Source organism: Nerophis lumbriciformis, linkage group LG10, assembly GCF_033978685.3.
Source record: "Nerophis lumbriciformis linkage group LG10, RoL_Nlum_v2.1, whole genome shotgun sequence".
Taxonomy (NCBI): domain Eukaryota; kingdom Metazoa; phylum Chordata; class Actinopteri; order Syngnathiformes; family Syngnathidae; genus Nerophis; species Nerophis lumbriciformis.
In genome coordinates, this window is record NC_084557.2 from 4,174,504 (window position 1) to 4,198,054 (window position 23,551).

Consider the following 23,551-nt stretch of genomic DNA (forward strand, 5'->3'; position numbering starts at 1 on the left):
TTAATGCCAGTTATCCTGTCAACCTTTCACAAGACTTCAATTTGTTAATTGAAAGTATAAACAGTATAAACACTTTTTACAGTAAACAAATGGTAAAACAGTACTAAACAATTCCATTAAATAAAAAAATTGGTGTCATTATTAACTTTCTGTCCAAGCTTGTATAATCTACTGCCTTGTTCAATTGTAAAAAATATTCTGTGCCTAAAATTCACATTTCTATCACAATTATCATACTGTAAACATGGTAAGCTAACTTCATTCAAATTAATAGTCCTGTCAATAGCATGGAATTACAATTCAAATGTAGTTTTTTTGTAAGCCTTTCAAAAGAATTCAAAATATGAAAAATTAATGAAAGTTAATTTAAGCCATCAGACACTTGAAAAGTGGCACATCACATCTCTAATGTAATCATTGTAACTTTTCAACAGAAATAGCACTGCAAAAATATTAAGGACATACTTCTGTATTTTGGTAGTTATGCTGTCAACATTTAACAAGATTTCTTCAACTTGGACTTGAAAGCATAAATAGTATAAACACTTTTAACAGTATAACAGTACTAAACAATTCCAATAGATAACATTGGTGTCATTACCTTTTTGTTTGCTCAATTATTGCCTCCGTAAATAAAACTTCGGCATTTATCACATCCAAAGAATCTGTTTGGGCGACGAAAAACGTTGAAAGTTTTCCACTTGTATCGCTAGCAACGGCATTAGAATTGTGTTTTTTTGTCCCAACGTGGTCTTTTACATCGCTAATTCCTCCGTGTCCGATCGAAAAATCTTGTCTGCACAAGGTGCAATTTGCGTAGTTTTCACCCTTTTTGGAACGGATAATTATTCCCTGATAGGCTTTTGAATATTCTTCACGGGATGACTGCAGTTTTCTTTTCGGTTTAAGACTCGTATGCGATTTTTCTCCGGCTGATTCCATGATCGTTCGCTCGTTTGGAAACAATGGCAACTGGTGCCTCGTGCTTGGCAGCGGTGCTATAAATAGCCTCGCGCATGGCATTCGGAATGGCTCGATAGGAAGTTACGGGAAGCAGTGTCGATTGTCATTGTTGTTACGCAATTTCGTGAATAAAACTTTTTTTAATTAATGAAAAAACGTATTTTTTATCACTGCAACCATAACCCGGAATAGGTTGATGAAAACCGTACTAATTACGGGAAAACCGGAGTAGTTGGCAGGTATGGCATCCCATTCACCAGACCCTGATTCCGACTTTTTACTTCAAATGTTAGGATTATTGAATCATTTTGTCACAAATAAGGACAAAAACTACAATAACGTAACAAAATATAAATAAAAGTTGTGCAAAGACTAGAGATGTCCGATAATATCGGACTGCCGATATTATCGGCCGATAAGTGCTTTAAAATGTAATATCGGAAATGATCGGTATCGGTTTCAAAATTATCTGTATCGAAAAGTAAAATGTATGACTTTTTAAAACGCCGCTGTGTACACTGACGTAGGGAGAAGTACAGAGCGCCAATAAACCTTAAAGGCACTTCCTTTGCGTGCCGGCCCAATTACATAATATCTATGGCTTTTCACATACACAAGTGAATGCAAGCATACTTGGTCAACAGCCATACAGGTCACACTGAGGGTGGCCGTGTAAACAACTTTAACACTGTTACAAATATGCGCCACACTGTGAACCCACACCAAACAAGAATGACAAACACATTTCGGGAGAACATCCGCACCGTAACACAACATAAACACAACAGAACAAATACCCAGAACCCCTTGCAGCACCAACTCTTCCGGTACGCTACAATATACACCCTAGAGATGCGCGGTTTGCGGACACAACCGCGGAGTCCGCGGATAAACCGCGGGTCGGGCGGGTAAAAATAGATTTTAAATAGATGCGGACGGGTTGCGGTTGAACCAATTCGGAAATATATATACATAGTTAAATGTTGTTACCCACATACAAAAAACGAGCAGCACTCTTTGAAACAGTCAATTATTCATCAGGCACCGCGTCCCAGCAACAAGTGGCGCAAAGTGAGCGCTCCTTCAGCGCAGCAGGGCGCATTTTAGAGGCCAGGCGCTCTCGCATGAATCCTGGCACTGTAGATGCCATTTTGTTCCTGCTTTGTGCTAACAAAAAAAAAAGTAAGTAGACATACGGTTGGATATGTTAAAGGAATTAGTCTACGTTACCTATAGGCTATACCAAATAAGCCCATGTCTAACCTATATTGAGTTCGGTCAGCTAAATAATTTTGATGGTTACGTGTTGTTTGGGCGCACTACAATGCAAAGGAATTAAGGCAATTGCGTTGTTTATTGTGTTTTTTTTCTATTGGAGATATACTACTATGTGTGAATAATTATTTGGCCTCGCTTTCAAGTGAAGCGCATCTCCGATTGGCGACAATGTAAGGATATTTAGCCTGCTTTGTTTGTCGCGACCGTCTATTTTCATTATAATTCAAGTTTGATGATAAAGTGCAGTCCGATGGGTTTGATTTCCCCCCTTCAGCTATTTGCCTTGGCCAATAAGTTGCAGGTAATTTATTATTATTTATTTAATTTATTTTTGTTTAAATAGAGATGACATACATATGTTATTGTATAATTTAAGTTTGTGCACGTGATTGACAGCCTAAGGCTTATGAGGCACATTTTTTATTTATTTTGTTATTTCAACTTAAAAACGTATGAGCCTATGCCTTCAACATAGGCTATGTGTTTATCTTTATTTTCCTGCCTGTCGTTGACAATGGAGATTGTCTGATATTTTGTCATGGCTGCAGATCAATCAATAAAGGTTCATCTTTGTCGCGAAATTGTTCACTGCTTCACTGCGCACCCCGCCCTCGTCCCTATTTGAGCATTATAACGTTAACAAGTTAATATTCATTGAAATAAATTCAGAAATTTTTTTTTACCTAACGAAAATATAGGCCTAGTCTTTCTAAAACATTGTTTTAACTTCTTAAAAGCCTCGTTCTGCTTGCTGCAACTGCGCACTCAAAGTGTGAGGAACGCACTCCTGATCTGAGGGCATTGGCAACAATAGTCAACACTTTCTTAATGGAAATGACAATAATATTATAATAATGATAAATAATATTATCACGCATTAATATCTCTTAGATTAGATTTATTGGTCCCCTTGGGGAAATTCATTGTCACTGCCGTACATTTAAACACTAGACATTACACATCACACAAAAAAAAAAAAATAACAAAAAGACATCATACATGACTAACACACATTTACAGGCTTGTCAGACAGGTCGGCCGGGCCTGCTGTTAAGGGCGGCTATAGCTGCAGGGATCAGGCTTTTCCTGAGGCGGGCCCTCCGGAATTTGATTGTTCTGTACCTGCGCCCTGATGGTAGTGGGATGATGTATTGGTGTAGTGGGTGAGTGATATCCTGAACTATTGTTTTTGCCAGTCGGGTGATGGACCTGTGGTTTATGTCTGAAATGTTGGGTGTGGGTAGGCCGATGATTTTAGCTGCTATGTTTGTAATGCGTGTGAGTTTGGTCCGGTTGGTTACAGAAAGCATGGTGAAAAAACATGTGGAACAGTACAGAAGGATGCCACGCATCTCTTAGCCACGAATGCGTGGCCAAGAGATGCGTGGCACGCATTGAATGTCTCTGCTACATTGGATCAGTCTCCTTTCTTTAACAGGCAAAAGCTTTATAACCTCACTAATGCCTTGCATCGTCTATATTAGGTATATAACAACGGGCGGGTGCGGGCGGGTGTGGTTTTGATAAAATGTTGGGTCGGGTGGATGGCGGATGGTTGACGACTTTTGTGATGCGGTTGCGGATGAAATAATTGCCTATCCGCGCATCTCTAATACACCCCCCAATAATGTTTTGTTACATTATTGTCCTTAATTTTGCACGACTGTGGTGACAAAATGGTCACAAATTCAAGTAAAGTGTCAAAAATGAAGAACAAGTTTCCAAATCTCTCTGGTATCGACTCTCAGTATCGTCAGCTAACTTCCGCCTGGCGTCTTCTTGCAGGGCTCTCTCATCGCCAGCATGATTCTGGGGATCATCATCCTGAAGAAAAGGTCTCAGCTCTCACAGTCTTCTTCTCCGCAAACTTTTCAACTCTCCTCTTTTCTTGTCTCGTCCTTCTGCAGATATTCAGCCAGCAAATATTTGTCTATAGCGTTGATTTCAGCTGGCATCTTCATCTGCACCGTCATGTCCGCCAAGCAAGTGGTGAGTCAGCTTGTCGTGTTTCTCTTCTTGGGTTTTCCACTGAGGAAGTCATGGAACTTTGGTTTTTTTTTCCTACAGAATACGGCCCAGGAGGGATCGGAGGAGCAAGGATTTCACGCCTTCTTACACTGGCTTGTAGGTGAGTGGAAGTGGGCTTGTCTCCATACCGATATGTTGGTACCGCTACCAAAATGTATTTCCATACTTCTCTAAATAAAGAGGACCACAAAAAATGTCAATATTGTATCAATAAATCTTAGTGTACATGAAACATGTTTATTATTGTAATTTAGTCTTTAAATAAAATAGTGAACATACTAGACAACTTGTCTTTTAGTAGTACCATATTTTCCGCACCATAAGGCGCCCTGGGTTATAAGCCGCGCCTTCAATGAACGGCATATTTCAAAACTTTGTCCACCTATAAGCCGCCCCGTGTTATAAGCCGCATCTAACTGCGCTAAAGGAATGTCAAAAAAACAGTCAGATAGGTCAGTCAAACTTTAATAATATATTAAAAACCAGCGTGATGTGGGCGCGCATGGAGTCGTATATCAACATGGACGGAGCTGCGTGAAAAAAGCCACCCGGCCTCTTCGCGTAAACTTACCTTAACCACTCGCTCATCTTTTCTTCATCCATCCCTTCGAGTTAGCTTTTATGATGACGCCGGCTGGAAAGGTCTCTTTTGGCAAGGTCTTCCTTTTGAATATCACCATGGGTGGAAGTTTCTGGCCATTAGCATGGCAAGCTAGAACCACAGTGAAGGATGACTTCTCATTCCCTGTGGTGCGAATATTCACCGTACGTGCTCCCGTTGTATCCACAGTGCGGTTCACAGGAATATCAAAAGTCAGTGGAACCTCGTCCATGTTGATAATGTTCTCTGGCCGGATCTTTTTTTCAGCTATCTTGTTTTTACAATATGCACGGAAAGTAGCCAGCTTTTCTTGAAAGTCTTTAGGCAGTTGCTGTGAAATAGTAGTCCGTGTGCGGATGGAGAGATTGCGTCTTTTCATGAACCGGATCCCTGTTGCTTAGTAGGAGCCATTTTGTGGTCTTTACAGATGTAAACACACAAAGGAAATGAAACGTACGGTAATATCCGCGCGCTTCTTCTTCTTCTACGCGGGCGGGTGGTTGCTTACAGTAGAAGAAGAAGCGCTTCCTCTTCTATGGGGGCGGGTGCTTACCTTGGCGGTTGCTTGCGTAGAAGAAGAAGCACTTCCTCTTCTACGGGGAAAAAAGATGGCAGCTGTTTACCGTAGTTGCGAGACCGAAACTTTATGAAAATGAATCTTAATATTAATCCATATATAAAGCGCACCGGGTTATAAGGCGCACTGTCAGCTTTTGAGAAAATTTGTGGTTTTTAGGTGCGCCTTATAGTGCGGAAAATACGGTAAGTAAACAAACAAAGACTCCTAATTAGTCTGCTGACGTATGCAGTAACATATTGTGTTACTATTAATTTGTACACATTATGAGGGACAAACTGTAAAAAATGATTATTCATCTACTTGTTCATTTACTGTTAATATCTGCTTATTTTCTGTTTTAACATGTTCTATCTACACTTCTGTTAAAATGTAATAATCACTTATTCTTCTCTTCTTTGATACTTTACATTAGTTTTGGATGATACCTAGGGGTGATGTTTGATAAGAAATTATCGAGTTCGAGCCCATTATCGAATCCTCTTATCGAAACGATTCCTTATGGATTGTCTTATCGAATCCAGATAGGTTGTTGTATATGGAAAAAAAACACAATATTTGGTTTAACAAAAGCTCACTTTTATTTTGTAAGAAAAAAATAAAATAAAATAAATAAACAAATATTGACTGTTACACCCTAAAAAAAAGTGAAAAAAATATTGACTGTTAGTACTAGGGATGTCCCGATCCAGGTTTTTGCACTTCCGATCCGATACCGATATTGTTTTTGCACTTCCGATCCGATACCAATACTGACCGATACTGGCCTATCCGAGCATGTATTAAAGTATAAAGTTATTTAGCCTACTTAGTTGTCAGAATCATGTTGAAAAGGGTTTTAGTACTCTTGATAACAACTAGCCAGCTGAATTAGGGGAGTTTGAATAATACACAATGGTTGGTAACAAGAAACGGACCTGTTTATTCAAGGATAAACACAAAATGGACAAAATTATACATGACAAACAGAAATGGCATCATTGAAACTAGGGCTGGGCGATATGGCCTTTTTTTAATATTGCGATATTTTAAGGCCATATTGCGATACACGATATATATCTCGATATTTTGCCTTAGCCTTGAATGAACACTTGATGCATATAATCACAGCAGTATGATGATTCTATGTGTTTTGATTGATTGATTGAGACTTTTATTAGTAGGTTCCACAGTGAAGTACATATTCCGTACAATTGACCACTAAATGGTAACACCCCAATAAGTTTTTCAACTTCTTTAAGTCGGGGTCCACTTAAATTGATTCATGATACAGATATATACTATCAGATATATACTATCATCATAATACAGTCATCACACAAGATAATCACATTCAATTATTTACATTATTTATAATCCAGGGTGTGGAGGGGGGCGCCGGATGTAAGTGCCAAAAAGACAGCCAAAAGAGTTTGATATGAGAATAAATCTAAAGTTAAAATATAGGGTAGAAATGCACCCATTTGCAGGAAATGTAGTCTTGATTTTCAACATTTTCTTTCAAGGCTTGCATGTCTACATTAAAACATTCTTCTTCATACTGCATTAATATATGCTACTTTTAAACGTTCATGCAGAGCAGGAAATCACAACTAAATAGATCACAAATTTTTTCAGACGGTGTTGATGTGGAAATTTTTGCCTCAGCATTTTGATGGTGTGGACGTGTGGCACCGAACGGAGATAAGCGTCTCGACAGACATTACAATATTTGAACAACGATGACGAAAACGGTTTTCTCTGTCGTGTCCGTGTGTCGAAAATTGTTATGCGCTTATTTTTTTATTTGATTTTGTGCGTGGCATAGATTTGCCGTGCGCAGAGGACGCTTGAGCAGGCGCGCACCTTAGCGGCTGCGCTAGCATCACAGCTAACGTTAGCCATGCTGCTACCTCTCTGCTCGGGGAAGACGTATACGTATGTGACGTATGACGTGACAGTATGTGACGTATGACGTGACAGTATGTGACGTGTGTAAGAAGGTGCGCTCGCTGTCTGTGAGAGGGAGACACAGGAAAGAGTGAGAAGAGCCTGTCGTGTAATGCCAGCAGCTAAAAGCAACTGCGTGAGATTCCACAGACCTGTGGATGTGTTGAAGGTGTGCTGGAAAATGCGGAACGGAAATTACGGAGCAGCAGAAAAGTGGAATGTATTATTTAAATTGGTGCGTTGGAAAACACGGACCGGAGTTTTTTTTTAAACTGGATCTGGATCGGCATTTTCCCATGCTTTGCCGATACGCATTCTTTGGCAAATATCGGCGGCCGATCCGATCCAAATATTGGATCGGGACATCCCAAGTTAGTACCCAAAGTATATTAAGTGGGATTTTTCAGAAAAACAAATGTATACAGTAACACAAAAACAACCTGTTTCTGTGGTCACTATCGGTGTATAAATAATAATACATACCTGCCAACTTTTGAAATCAGAAAAACCTAGTAGCCAGGGTCCAGGGGCCGCAGGCCCCGGTAGGTCCAGGACAAAGTCCTGGTGGGGGGTTCAGGCTTCGCCCCCCGACGCAAAATGATTATTAGCATTCAGACAGGTTAAAATGTTGCTAAAACCATCACTTTTCTATCAGTCACAGTGACTTTTCAAAACAAAAATATTACAGCAAAAATCATATGGGTTGATTGACATGTTTATTCTGTAAGCTAACTTCAATAGTTTGAAATTATTTTGACAGTTAATGCCAGTTATCCTGTCAACCTTTCACAAGACTTCAATTTGTTAATTGGAAGTATAAACAGTATAAACACTTTTTACAGTAAACAAATGGTAAAACAGTACTAAACAATTCCATTAAAAAAAAAAAATTGGTGTCATTATCAACTTTCTGTCCAAGCTTGTATAATCTACTGCCTTGTTCAATTGTAAAAAAGATTCTGTGCCTAAAATTCACATTTCTATCACAATTATCATACTGTAAACATGGTAAGCTAACTTCATTAAAATTAATAGTCCCGTCAATAGCATGGAATTACAATTCAAATGTAGTTTTTTTGTAAGCCTTTCAAAATAATTCAAAATATGAAAAATGAATGACAATTAATTGAAGCCATCAGACACTTGAAAAGTGGCACATCACATCTCTAATGTAATCATTTTAACTTTTCAACAGAAATAGCACTGCAAAAATATTAAGGACATACTTCTGTATTTTGGTAGTTATGCTGTCAACATTTAACAAGATTTCTTCAACTTGGACTTGAAAGCATAAATAGTATAAACACTTTTAACAGTATAACAGTACTAAACAATTCCAATAGATAACATTGGTGTCATTACCTTTTTGTGGCTAAAATCCGAAAAACGTTGAACGTTTTCCACTTGTATCGCTAGCAACGGCATTAGACTTGTGTTTTTTTGTCCCAACGTGTAATTCCTCCGTGTCCGATCGAAAAATCTTGTCTGCACAAGGTGCAATTCGCGTGGTTTTCACCCTTTTTGGAACGGATAATTATTCCCGGATAGGCTTTTGAATATTCTTCACGGAATGACTGCAGTTTTCTTTTCGGTTTAAGACTCGTATGCGATTTTTCTCCGGCTGATTCCATGATCGTTCGCTCGTTTGGAAACAATGACAACAGGTGCCTCGTGCTTGGCAGCGGTGCTATAAATAGCCTCGCGGAATGGCTCGATAGGAAGTTACGGGAAGCAGGTCGAATGTCATTGTTGTTACGCGATTTCGTGAATAAAACTTTAAAAAAAAAATTTTTTTTTTAATTAATGAAAAACCGTATTTTTTATCACTGCAACCGTAACCCGGAATAGGTTGATGAAAACCGTACTAATTACGGGAAAACCGGAGTAGTTGGCAGGTATGATAATATAGTGTTAAATAAAATCAGTCCCTTGGGCACAAAACTGAAAATAATACAGCTCTCCAAAAAGTGCACTTCTGCTGCTATTGGAACATACTAACTACACACACTATGACGCTAAGAACACCACAGTCATCAATCAACAATTCTTCCCCCCTTACATGAGAGCGAAGCCTGGCAATAATTGCATATTGCCAGTTCTGCCCTCACTATACGTGTTGAGGTTATACAGCTTGGCAGACAGCTAACAAACAATCCATTTCGGCTCTTTATTGTTGTTGATCTTGCTTTGTCTTTTCCTATCTTTACTTTTGTCATGCACTGGACTGTTATTTTATTTTTATTTTTTAAACTGAAATACACACAATGACAAATGTATAAGCTATGTGATTCAACTAACATACTGAAATGTAATACACAATATGTAAATATGAGCTTCACACAAATATACAGCACTAGCATCAAACAAATACTGAGTGTTGAAACTATTTTGATGGTGGAAATACATGACTGGCAGCCATTTTAAGTCCTCAAAACATCCATTGAAACAGTGCACAAAAATCGTTTTTCAATAAACATCTTAGTATCAAACTTAAACACTTTCCACCTTAATATTGAGTTACATAAACAAGTTAAACCGTTTACTTACAGACTTATCTTTTCCAAGGCTTGTAAGAGCTAACACAACTTGTCTACTTCTCAATTGTCTCAAGTGCCCAAACTAATGACGCGTAGTATTTTCATATGGCCACAAGGTGTCAGTAAGAGTCTACAATCAAATGGGCATAACATTGCAGGTCCCACAGGGCATTTCCTGTACGTGGGAAGGGATTCGTTCCCAGGGATTCGAATAAAGAACCAACTCTTTTTCTTTACTACAGTGGCCTCGATAACGGGAACCAGTTCTCAAAAAGGGATTAGAGTCCATGGAATCGGTTCTTTTCTTACCGATTTCGAACATCATCCCTAATGATACCACACATTTAGGTATGGATCCGATACCAAGTACCGTATTTTCCGCACTATAAGGCGCACCTAAAAACCACAAATTTTCTCAAAAGCTGACAGTGCGCCTTATAACCCGGTGTGCTTTATATATGGATAAATATTAAGATTCATTTTCATAAAGTTTCGGTCTCGCAACTTCAGTAAACAGCCGCCATCTTTTTTCCCGGTAGAACAGGAAGCGCTTCTTCTTCTACGCAAGCAACCGCCCCCATAGAACAGGAAGCGCTTCTTCTTCTACTGTAAGCAACCACCCGCCCGCGTAGAAGAAGAAAAAGCGCGCGGATATACCGTACGTTTCATTTCCTTTGTGTGTTTACATCTGTAAAGACCACAAAAACACGGATTACTATTTCACAGCAACTGATATTCCTGTGAACCGCACTGTGGATACAACGGGAGCACGTACGGTGAATATTCGCACCACAGGGAATGAGAAGTCATCCTTCACTGTGGTTCTAGCTTGCCATGCTAATGGCCAGAAACTTCCACCCATGGTGATATTCAAAAGGAAGACCTTGCCAAAAGAGACCTTTCCAGCCGGCGTCATCATAAAAGCTAACTCGAAGGGATGGATGAAGAAAAGATGAGCGAGTGGTTAAGGTAAGTTTAAGTTTACGCGAAGAGGCCGGGTGGCTTTTTTCAGCAGCTCCGTCCATGTTGATATACGATTCCATGACTGTTTTTTTGACATTCCTTTAGCGCAGTTAGATGCGGCTTACAACACGGGGCGGCTTATGGGTGGACAAAGTTTTGAAATATGCCGTTCATTGAAGGCGCGGCTTATAACCCAGGGCGCCTTATGGTGCGGAAAATACGGTAGTCACAGGATCATACATTGGTCATATTCAAAGTCCTCATGTGTCCAGGGACGTATTTACTGACTTTATAAACATAAAATTAATTTAAAAAAAGATTTTGTGATGCTAAAAAATATCAATGTAATCATAGTAGTATCGACTAGATACGCTCTTGTACTTGGTATCATTACAGTGTAGATCCACCCATGGCATTTGTTTACATTGTGACGCCGGTGAGCTATTGTATCCTCCTACGGTGTGTAGTGAAGCACGTTTAGCTATTCCTCGTCCTCCAGTGATAATGCTACTTGGAGTCCGGGATTAGTGATTTAGAAGTAGCTAAAACACTGCGAATGGATTGTTAGCTTCATGTTTTAAAGCAGCTCTTCCTGAGGGTGTTTCAGTGTTATAACTTCACCTTTATCTTTACTTTTTACACCAACATGCGTCCATTCTCCCTTTTCTGTCTACACACTGTGTCTGCTTGTAAGTACTCTGTGTGTGTGCGCTGCCCAACATGCTCCAGCAATGTCACGACATGACGTTGACGCGCCGTCATGCCTGTAAAAATATATATATATATATATATATATATGGGGAAGCGGTGCTTTTCAAACAGGGTATAGTACCGTTTTTGAGTGATTATTCTAGTACTGGTATAGAGTACAACCCTAGCTCCCACCATCAGACAGGCTGCAATAGATGAGTGTGTGTGTTGTCCTTGATGATAATATATAATAATAATATTCTTGTGTTTGGTCTGCTTCACAATCCACATTCAGGAATCGCCATGTTGACCTTTGCCCTGCTGATGTCAGCCAGGATGGGTATTTTCCAGGAGACGCTCTACAAGAAGTACGGAAAACACTCCAGGGAGGCTCTTTTTTATAACGTGAGTCCATTTAGAGCACCGTTGTTAAAAGACTTCTTTGTGATACTTTTAATGCCAATCATCCACAATCCCCGGTTGTTTATGCCTTCAGTTTGCTCACATACCAGGAACAATGCTCACATACCAGGAACAATGCTCACATACCAGGAACAATGCTCACATACCAGGAACAATGCTCACATACCAGGAACAATGTTAACATACCAGGAACAATGCTCACATACCAGGAACAATGCTCACATACCAGGAACAATGCTCACATACCAGGAACAATGCTAACATACCAGGAACAATGCTCACATACCAGGAACAATGCTCACATACCAGGAACAATGCTCACATACCAGGAACAATGCTAACATACCAGGAACAATAATCACATACCAGGAACAATGCTCACATACCAGGAACAATGTTAACATACAAGGAACAATGCTAACATACCAGGAACAATGCTAACATACCAGGAACAATAATCACATACCGGGAACAATGCTCACATACCAGGAACAATGCTCACATACCAGGAACAATGCTCACATACCAGGAACAATGCTAACATACCAGGAACAATGCTAACATACCAGGAACAATGCTCACATACCAGCATACTTGCCAACCCTCCCGGATTTTCCGGGAGACTCCCGAAATTCAGCGCCTCTCCCGAAAACCTCCCGGGACAAATTTTCTCCCGAAAATCTCCCGAAATTCAGGCGGAGCTGGAGGCCCCGCCCCCTCCAGCTCCATGCGGACCTGAGTGACGTTTTGACAGCCTGTTCACACGTCCGCTTTCCCACAATTTAAACAGCTAATGATGGAGGGCGAGTTCTTGGTTTCTTATGTGGGTTTATTGTTAGGCAGTTTCATTAACGTCCTCCCAGCGCGGTAACAACACACAAAAACAGCATTTCGTCTACGTAAAGCAGTTCGTCTGCCGTAAACAGCAATGTTGTGACACTTTTAAACAGGACAATACTGCCATCTACTGTACATGCATATGTGACCCACCCATAATGTGTCACATTTTTGTGTTGATTTATTTATTTTATTTTGTGGTTTGAATTCGTTTTTGGAGCTGTCATTCCACATTTATCAGTATTCACATTGGTCAGTAGGGGGCAGTAGGGCGTTTCTTCCCAATTGAATGCTATCACCTGCAGACCGGAAGTGTCTTGTCATTCTGATGAGAGGACCAGTCTGTGAACAATTGAAACGTCCTGTGTGCTTTTTCCTCCTGTATAACAGGTTAGTTTTGGTGAATCAACTCACTGAATAATATCCATGTGATCTTTATAAGTTTAAGTACACATTCTGATGGTGGAGCCTAACTCTAAAGTGTTTGTGAGTTGTAGTTTGTATTTGTGAATGAATCCAGTGCACAGCTGCAGTAATCAACACAAAATGGCGACTTGAGTACGCAATGTTTATATAGGAACTTCTGATCCTAATTCGGACTCCCAAATTAGAGCTCCCGTTTTCTTATTGATTTTATAATGTATATTTGTATAATGTGTGTGTTCTGAAATAGTGACAGAGAATAGAACAAGGATGGACAATTCAACCCTTAACTCAACAATGAGTAGATGAGTGTTATGTGTGTGTTTATGTGTAAATAAATGAACACTGAAATTCAAGTATTTATTTTATTTATTTATATATATATACATATATACATATATATATATATATATATATATATATATATATATATATATATATATATATATATATATATATATAAATAATTGGTTGGGGAGGAGATCTTGCCCCAAGTGGAGGAGTTCAAGTACCTCGGAGTCTTGTTCACGAGTGAGGGAAGAGTGGATCGTGAGATCGACAGGCGGATCGGTGCGGCGTCTTCAGTAATGCGGACGCTGTATCGGTCCGTTGTGGTGAAGAAGGAGCTGAGCCGGAAGGCAAAGCTCTCAACTTACCGGTCGATCTACGTTCCCATCCTCACCTATGGTCATGAGCTTTGGGTTATGACCGAAAGGACAAGATCACGGGTACAAGCGGCCGAAATGAGTTTCCTCCGCCGGGTGGCGGGGCTCTCCCTTAGAGATAGGGTGAGAAGCTCTGCCATCCAGGAGGAGCTCAAAGTAAAGCCGCTGCTCCTCCACATCGAGAGGAGCCAGATGAGGTGGTTCGGGCATCTGGTCAGGATGCCACCCGAACGCCTCCCTAGGGAGGTGTTTAGGGCACGTCCAACCGGTAGGAGGCCGCGGGGAAGACCCAGGACACGTTGGGAAGACTATGTCTCCCGGCTGGCCTGGGAACGCCTCGGGGTCCCGCGGGAGGAGCTGGATGAAGTGGCTGGGGAGAGGGAAGTCTGGGCTTCTCTGCTTAGGCTGCTGCCCCCGCGACCCGACCTCGGATAAGCGGAAGAAGATGGATGGATGGATGGATGGATAAATAAATAATAATTCCATCCATCCATTTTCTACCGCTTATTCCCTTTGGGGTCGCGGGGGGCGCTGGAGCCTATCTCAGCTACAATCGGGCGGAAGGCGGGATACACCCTGGACAAGTCGCCACCTCATCGCAGGGCCAACACAGATAGACAGACAACATTCACACTCACATCCACACACTAGGGCCAATTTAGTGTTGCCAATCAACTTATCCCCAGGTGCATGTCTTTGGAGGTGGGAGGAAGCCGGAGTACCCGGAGGGAACCCACGCAGTCACAGGGAGAACATGCAAACTCCACACAGAAAGATCCCGAGCCCGGGATTGAACCCAAGACTACTCAGGACCTTCGTATTGTGAGGCAGATGCACTAACCCCTCTGCCACCGTTATTATATATATATATATGTAATAAAATATATATATATATATAGCTAGAATTCACTGAAAGTCAAATATTTTTTATATATATATATCTTAACCACGCCCCGACCACGCCCCCCACCCCCCACCCCCACCTCGTGAAATCGGAGGTCTCAAGGTTGGCAAGTATGCATACCAGGAACAATGCTCACATACCAGGAACAATGCTCACATACCAGGAACAATGCTCACATACCAGGAACAATGCTCACATACCAGGAACAATGCTCACATACCAGGAACAATGCTCACATACCAGGAACAATGCTCACATACCAGGAACAATGCTAACAATGCATCTATTGCTCATTTAATGCTAACAAACACATCTCCAATCCACTTGACTTATTTAGCACATTTCAAGAATAAAAATGGACTTGTGCGCCCTCTGCTGGAGTCACAGCTGCATCACACTTTTCACCATCACACCACTTTCTCTCCCACTTACCAGTTTGGAAAATAATATTTACAGTTTGTTCCTCTGCTGCAAGTCAATGTTCTTCCTAGTCCTCATGTCTTGTGTCTTTGTGTCCCTGGCAGCACTTCCTGCCTCTGCCCGCCTTCCTGCTGCTGTCCTCTGACATTTACACACACGCCGTCCTCTTCAGCCACACTGGTGAGTCACTTCTCTTACTACCGCTTGCCCCCCCCCCCCTGGAAGGCGGGGTACACCCTGGACAAGTCGCCACCTCATCGCAGGGCCAACACAGATAGACAGACAACATTCACACACTAGGGCCAATTTAGTGTTACCAATCAACCTATCCCCAGGTGCATGTCTTTGGAGGTGGGAGGGGCCTATCCCCCAGGTGCATGTCTTTGGAGGTGGGAGGGGCCTATCCCCCAGGTGCATGTCTTTGGAGGTGGGAGGGGCCTATCCCCAGGTGCATGTCTTTGGAGGTGGGAGGAGCCTATCCCCAGGTGCGTGTTTTTGGAGGTGGGACGGACCTATCCCCAGTTGCATGTCTTTGGAAGTGGGAGGAGCCTATCCCCGGTGCATGTTTATGGAGGTGGGAGGGACCTATCCCCAGGTCCATGTCTTTGGAGGTGGGAGGGGCCTATCCCCAGGCACATGTCTTTGGAGGTGGGAGGGGCCTATCCCTAGGTGCATGTCTTTGGAGGTGGGAGGGGCCTATCCCTAGGTGCATGTCTTTGGAGGTGGGAGGGGCCTATCCCCAGGCACATGTCTTTGGAGGTGGGAGGGGCCTATCCCTAGGTGCATGTCTTTGGAGGTGGGAGGGGCCTATCCCTAGGTGCATGTCTTTGGAGGTGGGAGGGGCCTATGCCCAGGTGCATGTCTTTGGAGGTGGGAGGAGCCTATCCCCAGGTGCGTGTTTTTGGAGGTGGGAGGGGCCTATCCCCAGGTGCATGTCTTTGGAGGTGGGACGGACCTATCCCCAGTTGCATGTCTTTGGAAGTGGGAGGAGCCTATCCCCGGTGCATGTTTATGGAGGTGGGAGGGACCTATCCCCAGGCACATGTCTTTGGAGGTGGGAGGGGCCTATCCCTAGGTGCATGTCTTTGGAGGTGGGAGGGGCCTATCCCTAGGTGCATGTCTTTGGAGGTGGGAGGGGCCTATCCCCAGGTGCATGTCTTTGGAGGTGGGAGGAGCCTATCCCCAGGTGCGTGTTTTTGGAGGTGGGAGTGGCCTATCCCCAGGTGTATGTCTTTGGAGGTGGGACGGACCTATCCCCAGGTGCATGTCTTTGGAAGTGGGAGGAGCCTATCCCCGGTGCATGTTTATGGAGGTGGGAGGGACCTATCCCCAGGCACATGTCTTTGGAGGTGGGAGGGGCCTATCCCCCAGGTGCATGTCATTGGAGGTGGGAGTAGAACCCACGCAGTCACATGCAAACCCCACACAGAAAGCCCCCGAGGCCGGGATTGAACTCAGGACCTTCGTATTGTGAGGCACACGCACTAACCCCTGTTCCACCCTGCTGCCCCACACAATGGATCTCAAAGCGTAATTTATCAGCAGCACTTTGTGGTTCCAGGAACTATATTTGCTACATTTGACATTCACAATAAACACCCCTCCAATGCCCCTATATTTACCATGTTTACGTTAGCACGCTAGCATTAAAGTGCTAGCTTTTTTTAGCTAATTTTGCAAGTGTTTACTCCAGTCATATAACTTGGTATGTGACACTTGTTAACTGCTTTTGAAAACAACTCTATTGTTTGTTCATCTAGTGCAGGGGTCGGCAACACAAAACATTGAAAGAGCCATATATGACCAAAAATACAAAAAATAAGTCCATCTGGAGCCGCAAAAAATGAAAATCCGTATATACAGAAAGTGTTATAATGAAGGCAACACATGATGTAAGTGTCGAGCTATAATAGCCTACTATCAAAATGACTGTGTCGCAGGCTCAAGCAAATCTTTGTTGACAGAAATGTTGAAACTTAATATTCTACACATTTTTACATTAAAAAACATGAGTCAATTAGTAACATTAGTACATAGCATGTTGGCATTGATTAGCTTGCAGTCATGCACTGACCAAATATGCCTGATTGGCACTCCAACAAGTCAATAACATCAACAAGGCTCACCTTTGTGCATTCACACACAGTATAAAACGTTTGGTGGACAAAATGAGACAAAGGAGTGGAAGATTTTACATGTAAACAAACTGTTGCGTCACAGTCCACACTATGGTGAGTTCAAGAACCGCCGAAATTAGTAGGACAAAACGATGTTCACTAAATACTCTCATCAGTGAAGCATACACACAAACATATTAAACTGGTAGTTCTAACAATTGGGAAGCTTTGTGTCATGTTTGTCCTCAAACAAAATACATACTAAAACAAAAAAAATATTTTCCCCCCATCTTTTACCATTTTCAATCCTTTTTTAAAAATGCTCCAGGGAGCCACTAGCTGACCCCCGATCTAGTGGACAACATGAACTAACGTTAGGCTGCAGTCCAAAGTTCTAACAATCTTTCTCATTCTGGCATAACTTTACATTTCATTCACTTCTTTTCAACACAACCAAGCAAAAACATTCTCCATGCAGCCAACATGGGGAAGACTGCATGACCCCGACATTATTGTCATCTAAAATACAATAGAATAAAAGAACATTTTGAAGAAAACTGCATGTTTTAGAAAGTATGGAAGTTTTTTTTGGGGACCGAATAGACCAGGGGTGACACACTTTGTCTGCAGGCCAGATACTTCTCAATGTACCAAGTGAAGGATCATTTATATCTATCATTTATATTCATTTATTTATGAAAGAGAGGTTAACAAGTTAAATGTGTTGAATGATAATACAAGCATGTTTCTTTCATGAATATAAGTTGGTATGATTGTGATGACTTGCATTGATTGGAATCAGACAGTAGTGATGATAACCTCCACATTTTCAAATGGAGGAGAAAAAAAATCCTCCTTTATCCTTTTTATACACTTTACAAGAAATACATTGGCGGCAAACTCCCTAGCTTGTGTTGCGTCTGACCAGTCTTCCTCTCAGGGAATAAAAGTCACTGGTCAATCCCAAGTTCTTTCAGATGACATATATGTTGAGTAAGAAGGACCATCAAGACAGAATAGGAATATCATCAAGTTTTACTAAAGCTTCAGGAGACCCTTACAATGCGCTAATACCAGCATCCACATTTCAACGCCTTTAAGGTAAGGCACAGAGTTTACTTGCGGGCATAAGATACAAGCATAAAGCGTACACATGGGAAAATATTAGCTGATTTAAACATGACTATGGATAAAGAAAATCTTTAAACTCTTAAAAATATATGCATTCTCCACATTTGCTAGCTTTCTGAGACTCTTATTTTGTTAGCGCAGGCAGGATGGAGCAGCGCTTTTATTGTGAAGACAGGAACTGTGCAGTCGGTCTTTAGAGTTTTGACGCAGGTACGGTTGAAATAAAAAGTGTTTCCGGCCTTCCTGTCGGTCATTTTTTCTTAATAATGATCTGTCGTCATCTCACAAGACCCTCGGGTGCCGTGAATGTCAATCAAGTGACCAAAGTCACGTTTTGATTGATTGAGACTTTTATTAGTAGATTGCACAGTACAGTACATATTCCGTACAATTGACCCCTAAATGGTAACACCCCAATAAGTTTTTCAACTTGTTTAAGTTTAAGATCCATCATTTTTAGCTCTATTTTTGTAATGCCTGGCTGGTGATGGACTGACACACCCTCCACCATCCACCTAATGGACACCCCTGGTCTACATTATTGTCATTTTTCAAATATAATAGAATAAAAAAATTAAAAAAACTGAATGTTTTAGAAAGTATGGAAGCTTTTTTTTTGGACCAAATAAGGGATTTTATGTCTATGTTTCAGGAAGTGAATCAAATGTATACCTATTTATATACATATATATATATTAGGGGTGTAACGGTACACAAAAATTTCTGTTTGGTACGTACCTCGGTTTAGAGGTCACGGTTCAGTTCATTTTCGGTACAGTAAAAAAAAAATATATATATACATTTTTTGGTTATTTATTTACCAAATTTGTAAACAATGGCTTTATCCTTTTAACATTGGGAACACTATAATAATGTCAGATTAAATAAAATGACAAAACTTTTCTTCTCCATATAAAAAGTGCAACATTAAACAGTTTCAAGTCAACTCATCATGCTTAATTTATTACAGCATTTGGGAAGCCTGTAGTTGATTTTTATTATGTAAATGTTATATTTTTCCTAACATGTGATAGCAGGGACCCTGCCATTCAAAACTAGGCTGCTGCATTACTAATGATTAATGTAAATATAGCTGAAAAAATAGTACAATAGCAATAGGAGAGACTATTCATCCCTGAACACCATGGAGTTCATGTAGGCTAAATGATGCACTTACATTATTATATCAACTATCAGAGACAGAAACTCTTCATTTAACATAATGTCCTTTTTTGCTGCTTCAACACAGCTCGATCAACACACAAAAAGGTAAAGTGAAATAACAGACAGACAGGGCTTTGCTGTCCGTAACACACACAGATACACACCGCAAAATGAGCTAACATTACGCTAAAACATACTTGCCAACCCTCCCGGATTTTCCGGGAGACTCCCGAAATTCAGCGCCTCTCCCGAAAACCTCCCGGGACAAATTTTCTACCGAAAACCTCCCGAAATTCAGGCCGAGCTGGAGGCCACGCCCCCTCCAGCTCCATGCGGACCTGAGTGACGTGTTGACAGCCTGTTCACACGTCCGCTTTCCCACAATTTAAACAGCTACTGATGGAGGGCGAGTTCTTGGTTTCTTATGTGGGTTTATTGTACGGCAGTTTCATTAACGTCCTCCCAGCGCGGTAACAACACACAACAACAGCAGTCAAGTTTTCGTCCCCCGTAAAGCAGTTCGTCTGCCGTAAACAGCAATGTTGTGACACTTTTAAACAGGACAATACTGCCATCTACTGTACATGCATATGTGACCCACCCATAATGTGTCACATTTTTGTGTTGATTTATTTATTTTATTTTGTGGTTTGAATTCGTTTTTGGAGCTGTCATAACACATTTATCAGTATTCACATTGATCAGTAGGAGGCAGTAGGGCGTTTCTTCCCAATTGAATGCTATCACCTGCAGACCGGAAGTGTCTTGTCATTCTGATGAGCGCGACCAGTCTGTGAACAATTGAAACGTCCTGTGTGCTTTTTCCTCCTGTATAACAGGTTAGTTTTGGTGAATCAACTCACTGAATAATATCCATGTCATCTTTATAAGTTTAAGTACACATTCTGATGGTGGAGCCTCACTCTAAAGTGTTTGTGAGTTGTAGTTTGTATTTGTGAATGAATCCAGTGCACAGCTGCAGTAATCAATTACAAAAAGGCGACGTGAGTGCGCAATGTTTGTATAGGAACTTCTGATCCTAATTCAGACTCCCAAATTAGAGCTCCCGTTTTCTTATTGATTTTATAATGTATATTTGTATAATGTGTGTGTTCTGAAATAGTGACAGAGAATAGAACAAGGATGGACAATTCAACCCTTAACTCAACAATGAGTAGATGAGTGTTATGTGTGTGTATATGTGTAAATAAATGAACACTGAAATTCAAGTATTTCTTTTATTTATGTATATATATATATGTATGTGTGGGGAAAAAATCACAAGACTATTTCATCTCTACAGGCCTGTTTCATGAGGGGGGGTACCCTCAATGGTTTATATAGGGCACAGAGTGGGTGGGTACAGGCTGGCCTAGGGGCGTGGTGATTGGCTCATGTGTTGCCTAGGAGGTGTTTCGGTCTATGGCGGCATGTTGTTACAATTTCGCTGCGCTTGTTGAGGGATGACAGGTCTGGACGGTAAATAATAAACAGTTTCTCTTTCAAGCATAGGTTGAATTTGACCAAGCAACCCCCCCGTACCAAAAAGCCCTTGATGAAAGCGGATACAATTTCACCCTCACCTATGAACCCACGCCAGGAAACCAGCCAAAAAAGAACAGAAAACGGAATGACATCATCTGGTACAACCCCCCATACAGCAAAAACGTCTCAACGAACATTGGACACAAATTCCTCAATCTGATTGACAAACACTTTCCCAAAGACAACATCCTAAGAAAAGTATTCAACAAGAACAACATTAAATTGAGCTACAGCTGCATGAACAATATACGACAAATCATCTCAAACCACAACAAAACAATTGCAAATGAGCCGTCGGCCCTCAGACAGAGCGACTCCAAAACCAACAAAGGATGTAATTGTCGAAAGAAACCTGATTGCCCCCTCAACGGGGGGTGCTTACAAACATCAGTTGTCTACCAATCTAAGGTAATACGCAAGGACATTAACACATCCGACACATATGTAGGATTAACCGAGGGTGAATTCAAAACCAGATGGAACAACCACAAGGCTTCTTTCAGGAACAAAAACCTGCGAAATACCACAGAACTCAGCAAACACATTTGGGACCTCAAAGACAATAATGTTGAATATTCAATAACATGGCAAATTCTTGCATCCGGCACACCTTACAATAGTGGTAATAAAAGATGCAACCTATGCTTGAAAGAGAAACTGTTTATTATTTACCGTCCAGACCTGTCATCCCTCAACAAGCGCAGCGAAATTGTAACAACATGCCGCCATAGACGGAAACACCTCCTAGGCAACACATGAGCCAATCACCACGCCCCTAGGCCAGCCTGTACCCACCCACTCTGTGCCCTATATAAACCATGGTATGCGAATGCTCCCATTAAAATCTCCTGACGATTGAGGGTACCCCCCCTCATGAAACAGGCCTGTAGAGATGAAATAGTCTTGTGATTTGTTTCCCACACATACATATATTGCGCTCTACTACGGTATCGAGCACTATTTTTTTGGATAACCTTATTAAGACATATATATATATATATATATATATATATATATATATATATATATATATATATATATATATATATATATATATATATATATGTAATAAAAGAACATATATATATAGCTAGAATTCATAGAATATATATATAGAATATATTTCTAGAAGGTCAACGGGCTCATAGTGATGTTACTAGTAGCTTGGAGCAGCTTGTTAAGACTTTAGCTTAGGCGGCTACTTTATATGTTCGTGTGGAAACTCGTTTGGTACCGAACCGAAACCCCCGTACCGAAACGGTTCAATGTATGTATGTATGTGTTCCCTTCCCAGCTCCAGTGCTGGTTCCTGTCATTGACGGACATGTTCCAGTCATGTGGATCTACCTGCTGGTCAACATCATCACTCAGTATCCTTGCCCCACCTTGTCACTGCACACCCCACTTCCTTCTTTCAGCCTTTAACTCGCCGGCCTTCAGGTACGTGTGCATCCGCGGCGTCTTCATCCTGACCACAGAGTGCGCCTCGCTCACCGTCACCCTGGTGGTGACTCTCAGGAAGTTCCTCAGCCTCATCTTCTCCATCGTCTACTTCCAGAACCCCTTCACGCCGTGGCACTGGCTGGGCACGGCGGTGGTCTTCGTGGGCACGCTGCTCTACACGGAGGTGTGGGCCGGCGTGACTCGGTCCTTGTCCAGGAAGAAGAAGAAGGCCGAGTGAGCTCCGTGGACATTTGTAGTTGGCACCGGAAACAACTTTAGGAAAACAAGATCCTCATTTTGAAAGGATGAAGTTCTTGCGAGGAATAAACTTGACATTTGTGCTGTTTTCCTGAGAACTGCACGTCTGAAATAAAATAGGTGATAAAATGTGGAAATTATTACATGAAAAAGTCCAAATTATGACTTTTATGTCATCGTTAGTGTTCTAATGAAAGGCCGTGTTTGTATCAGTGATGTGCGATGCCACCAATTTTATTTCCAATCCAATATCGGGGTCAATTCAGGATGGTATCAACGATAGCGATCTGATCCATCCATCCAACCATTTTCTACCGCTTGTCCCTTTTGGGGTGGAGCCCATCTCAGCTGCATTCGGGCGAAAGGCGGATACTTTGTGCAAACATACACAAAAACTGTATTTCAAATAATAACATGTCTCATAGCATAAACCAGGCCTGGGCAATTGTTTTGACTCGGGGGACACATTTAGAGAAAAAAAATGTGTCTGGGGGCCGGTATATCTATTGTTGCGTCAGACCAGTTCTTCCTCCCAGAGAATCTAAGTTACTGGTCAATCCCAAGTTCTTTCGATGACATATATGCTGAGTAAGAAGGACCATCAAGACAGAATTGAAATATTTTCAAGTTTTACTAAAGCTTTAGGAGGTCAACT

The 23,551-nt window shown here is 41.4% G+C and overlaps 1 protein-coding gene across 2 annotated transcripts in view; it reads left to right on the forward strand.

The window, feature by feature from the left end:
- Positions 1 to 23,025, forward strand: part of slc35b4 (solute carrier family 35 member B4) — a 29,508-nt gene extending 6,483 nt beyond the window's left edge. The window contains exons 4-10 of one of the 2 annotated variants that reach the window (XM_061970406.2): positions 4,027 to 4,076; positions 4,149 to 4,230; positions 4,309 to 4,369; positions 11,862 to 11,971; positions 15,343 to 15,418; positions 22,490 to 22,635; positions 22,754 to 23,025. In XM_061970406.2, the coding sequence (XP_061826390.1) occupies positions 4,027 to 4,076; positions 4,149 to 4,230; positions 4,309 to 4,369; positions 11,862 to 11,971; positions 15,343 to 15,418; positions 22,490 to 22,620 (510 nt within the window). In that variant the 3' untranslated portion in view covers positions 22,621 to 22,635; positions 22,754 to 23,025. Of the gene's footprint in view, positions 1 to 4,026; positions 4,077 to 4,148; positions 4,231 to 4,308; positions 4,370 to 11,861; positions 11,972 to 15,342; positions 15,419 to 22,489 lie in introns of both variants that reach the window. The other variant, XM_061970405.2, reaches the window with a different exon arrangement.
- The last annotated feature ends 526 nt before the right edge of the window (positions 23,026 to 23,551 follow it).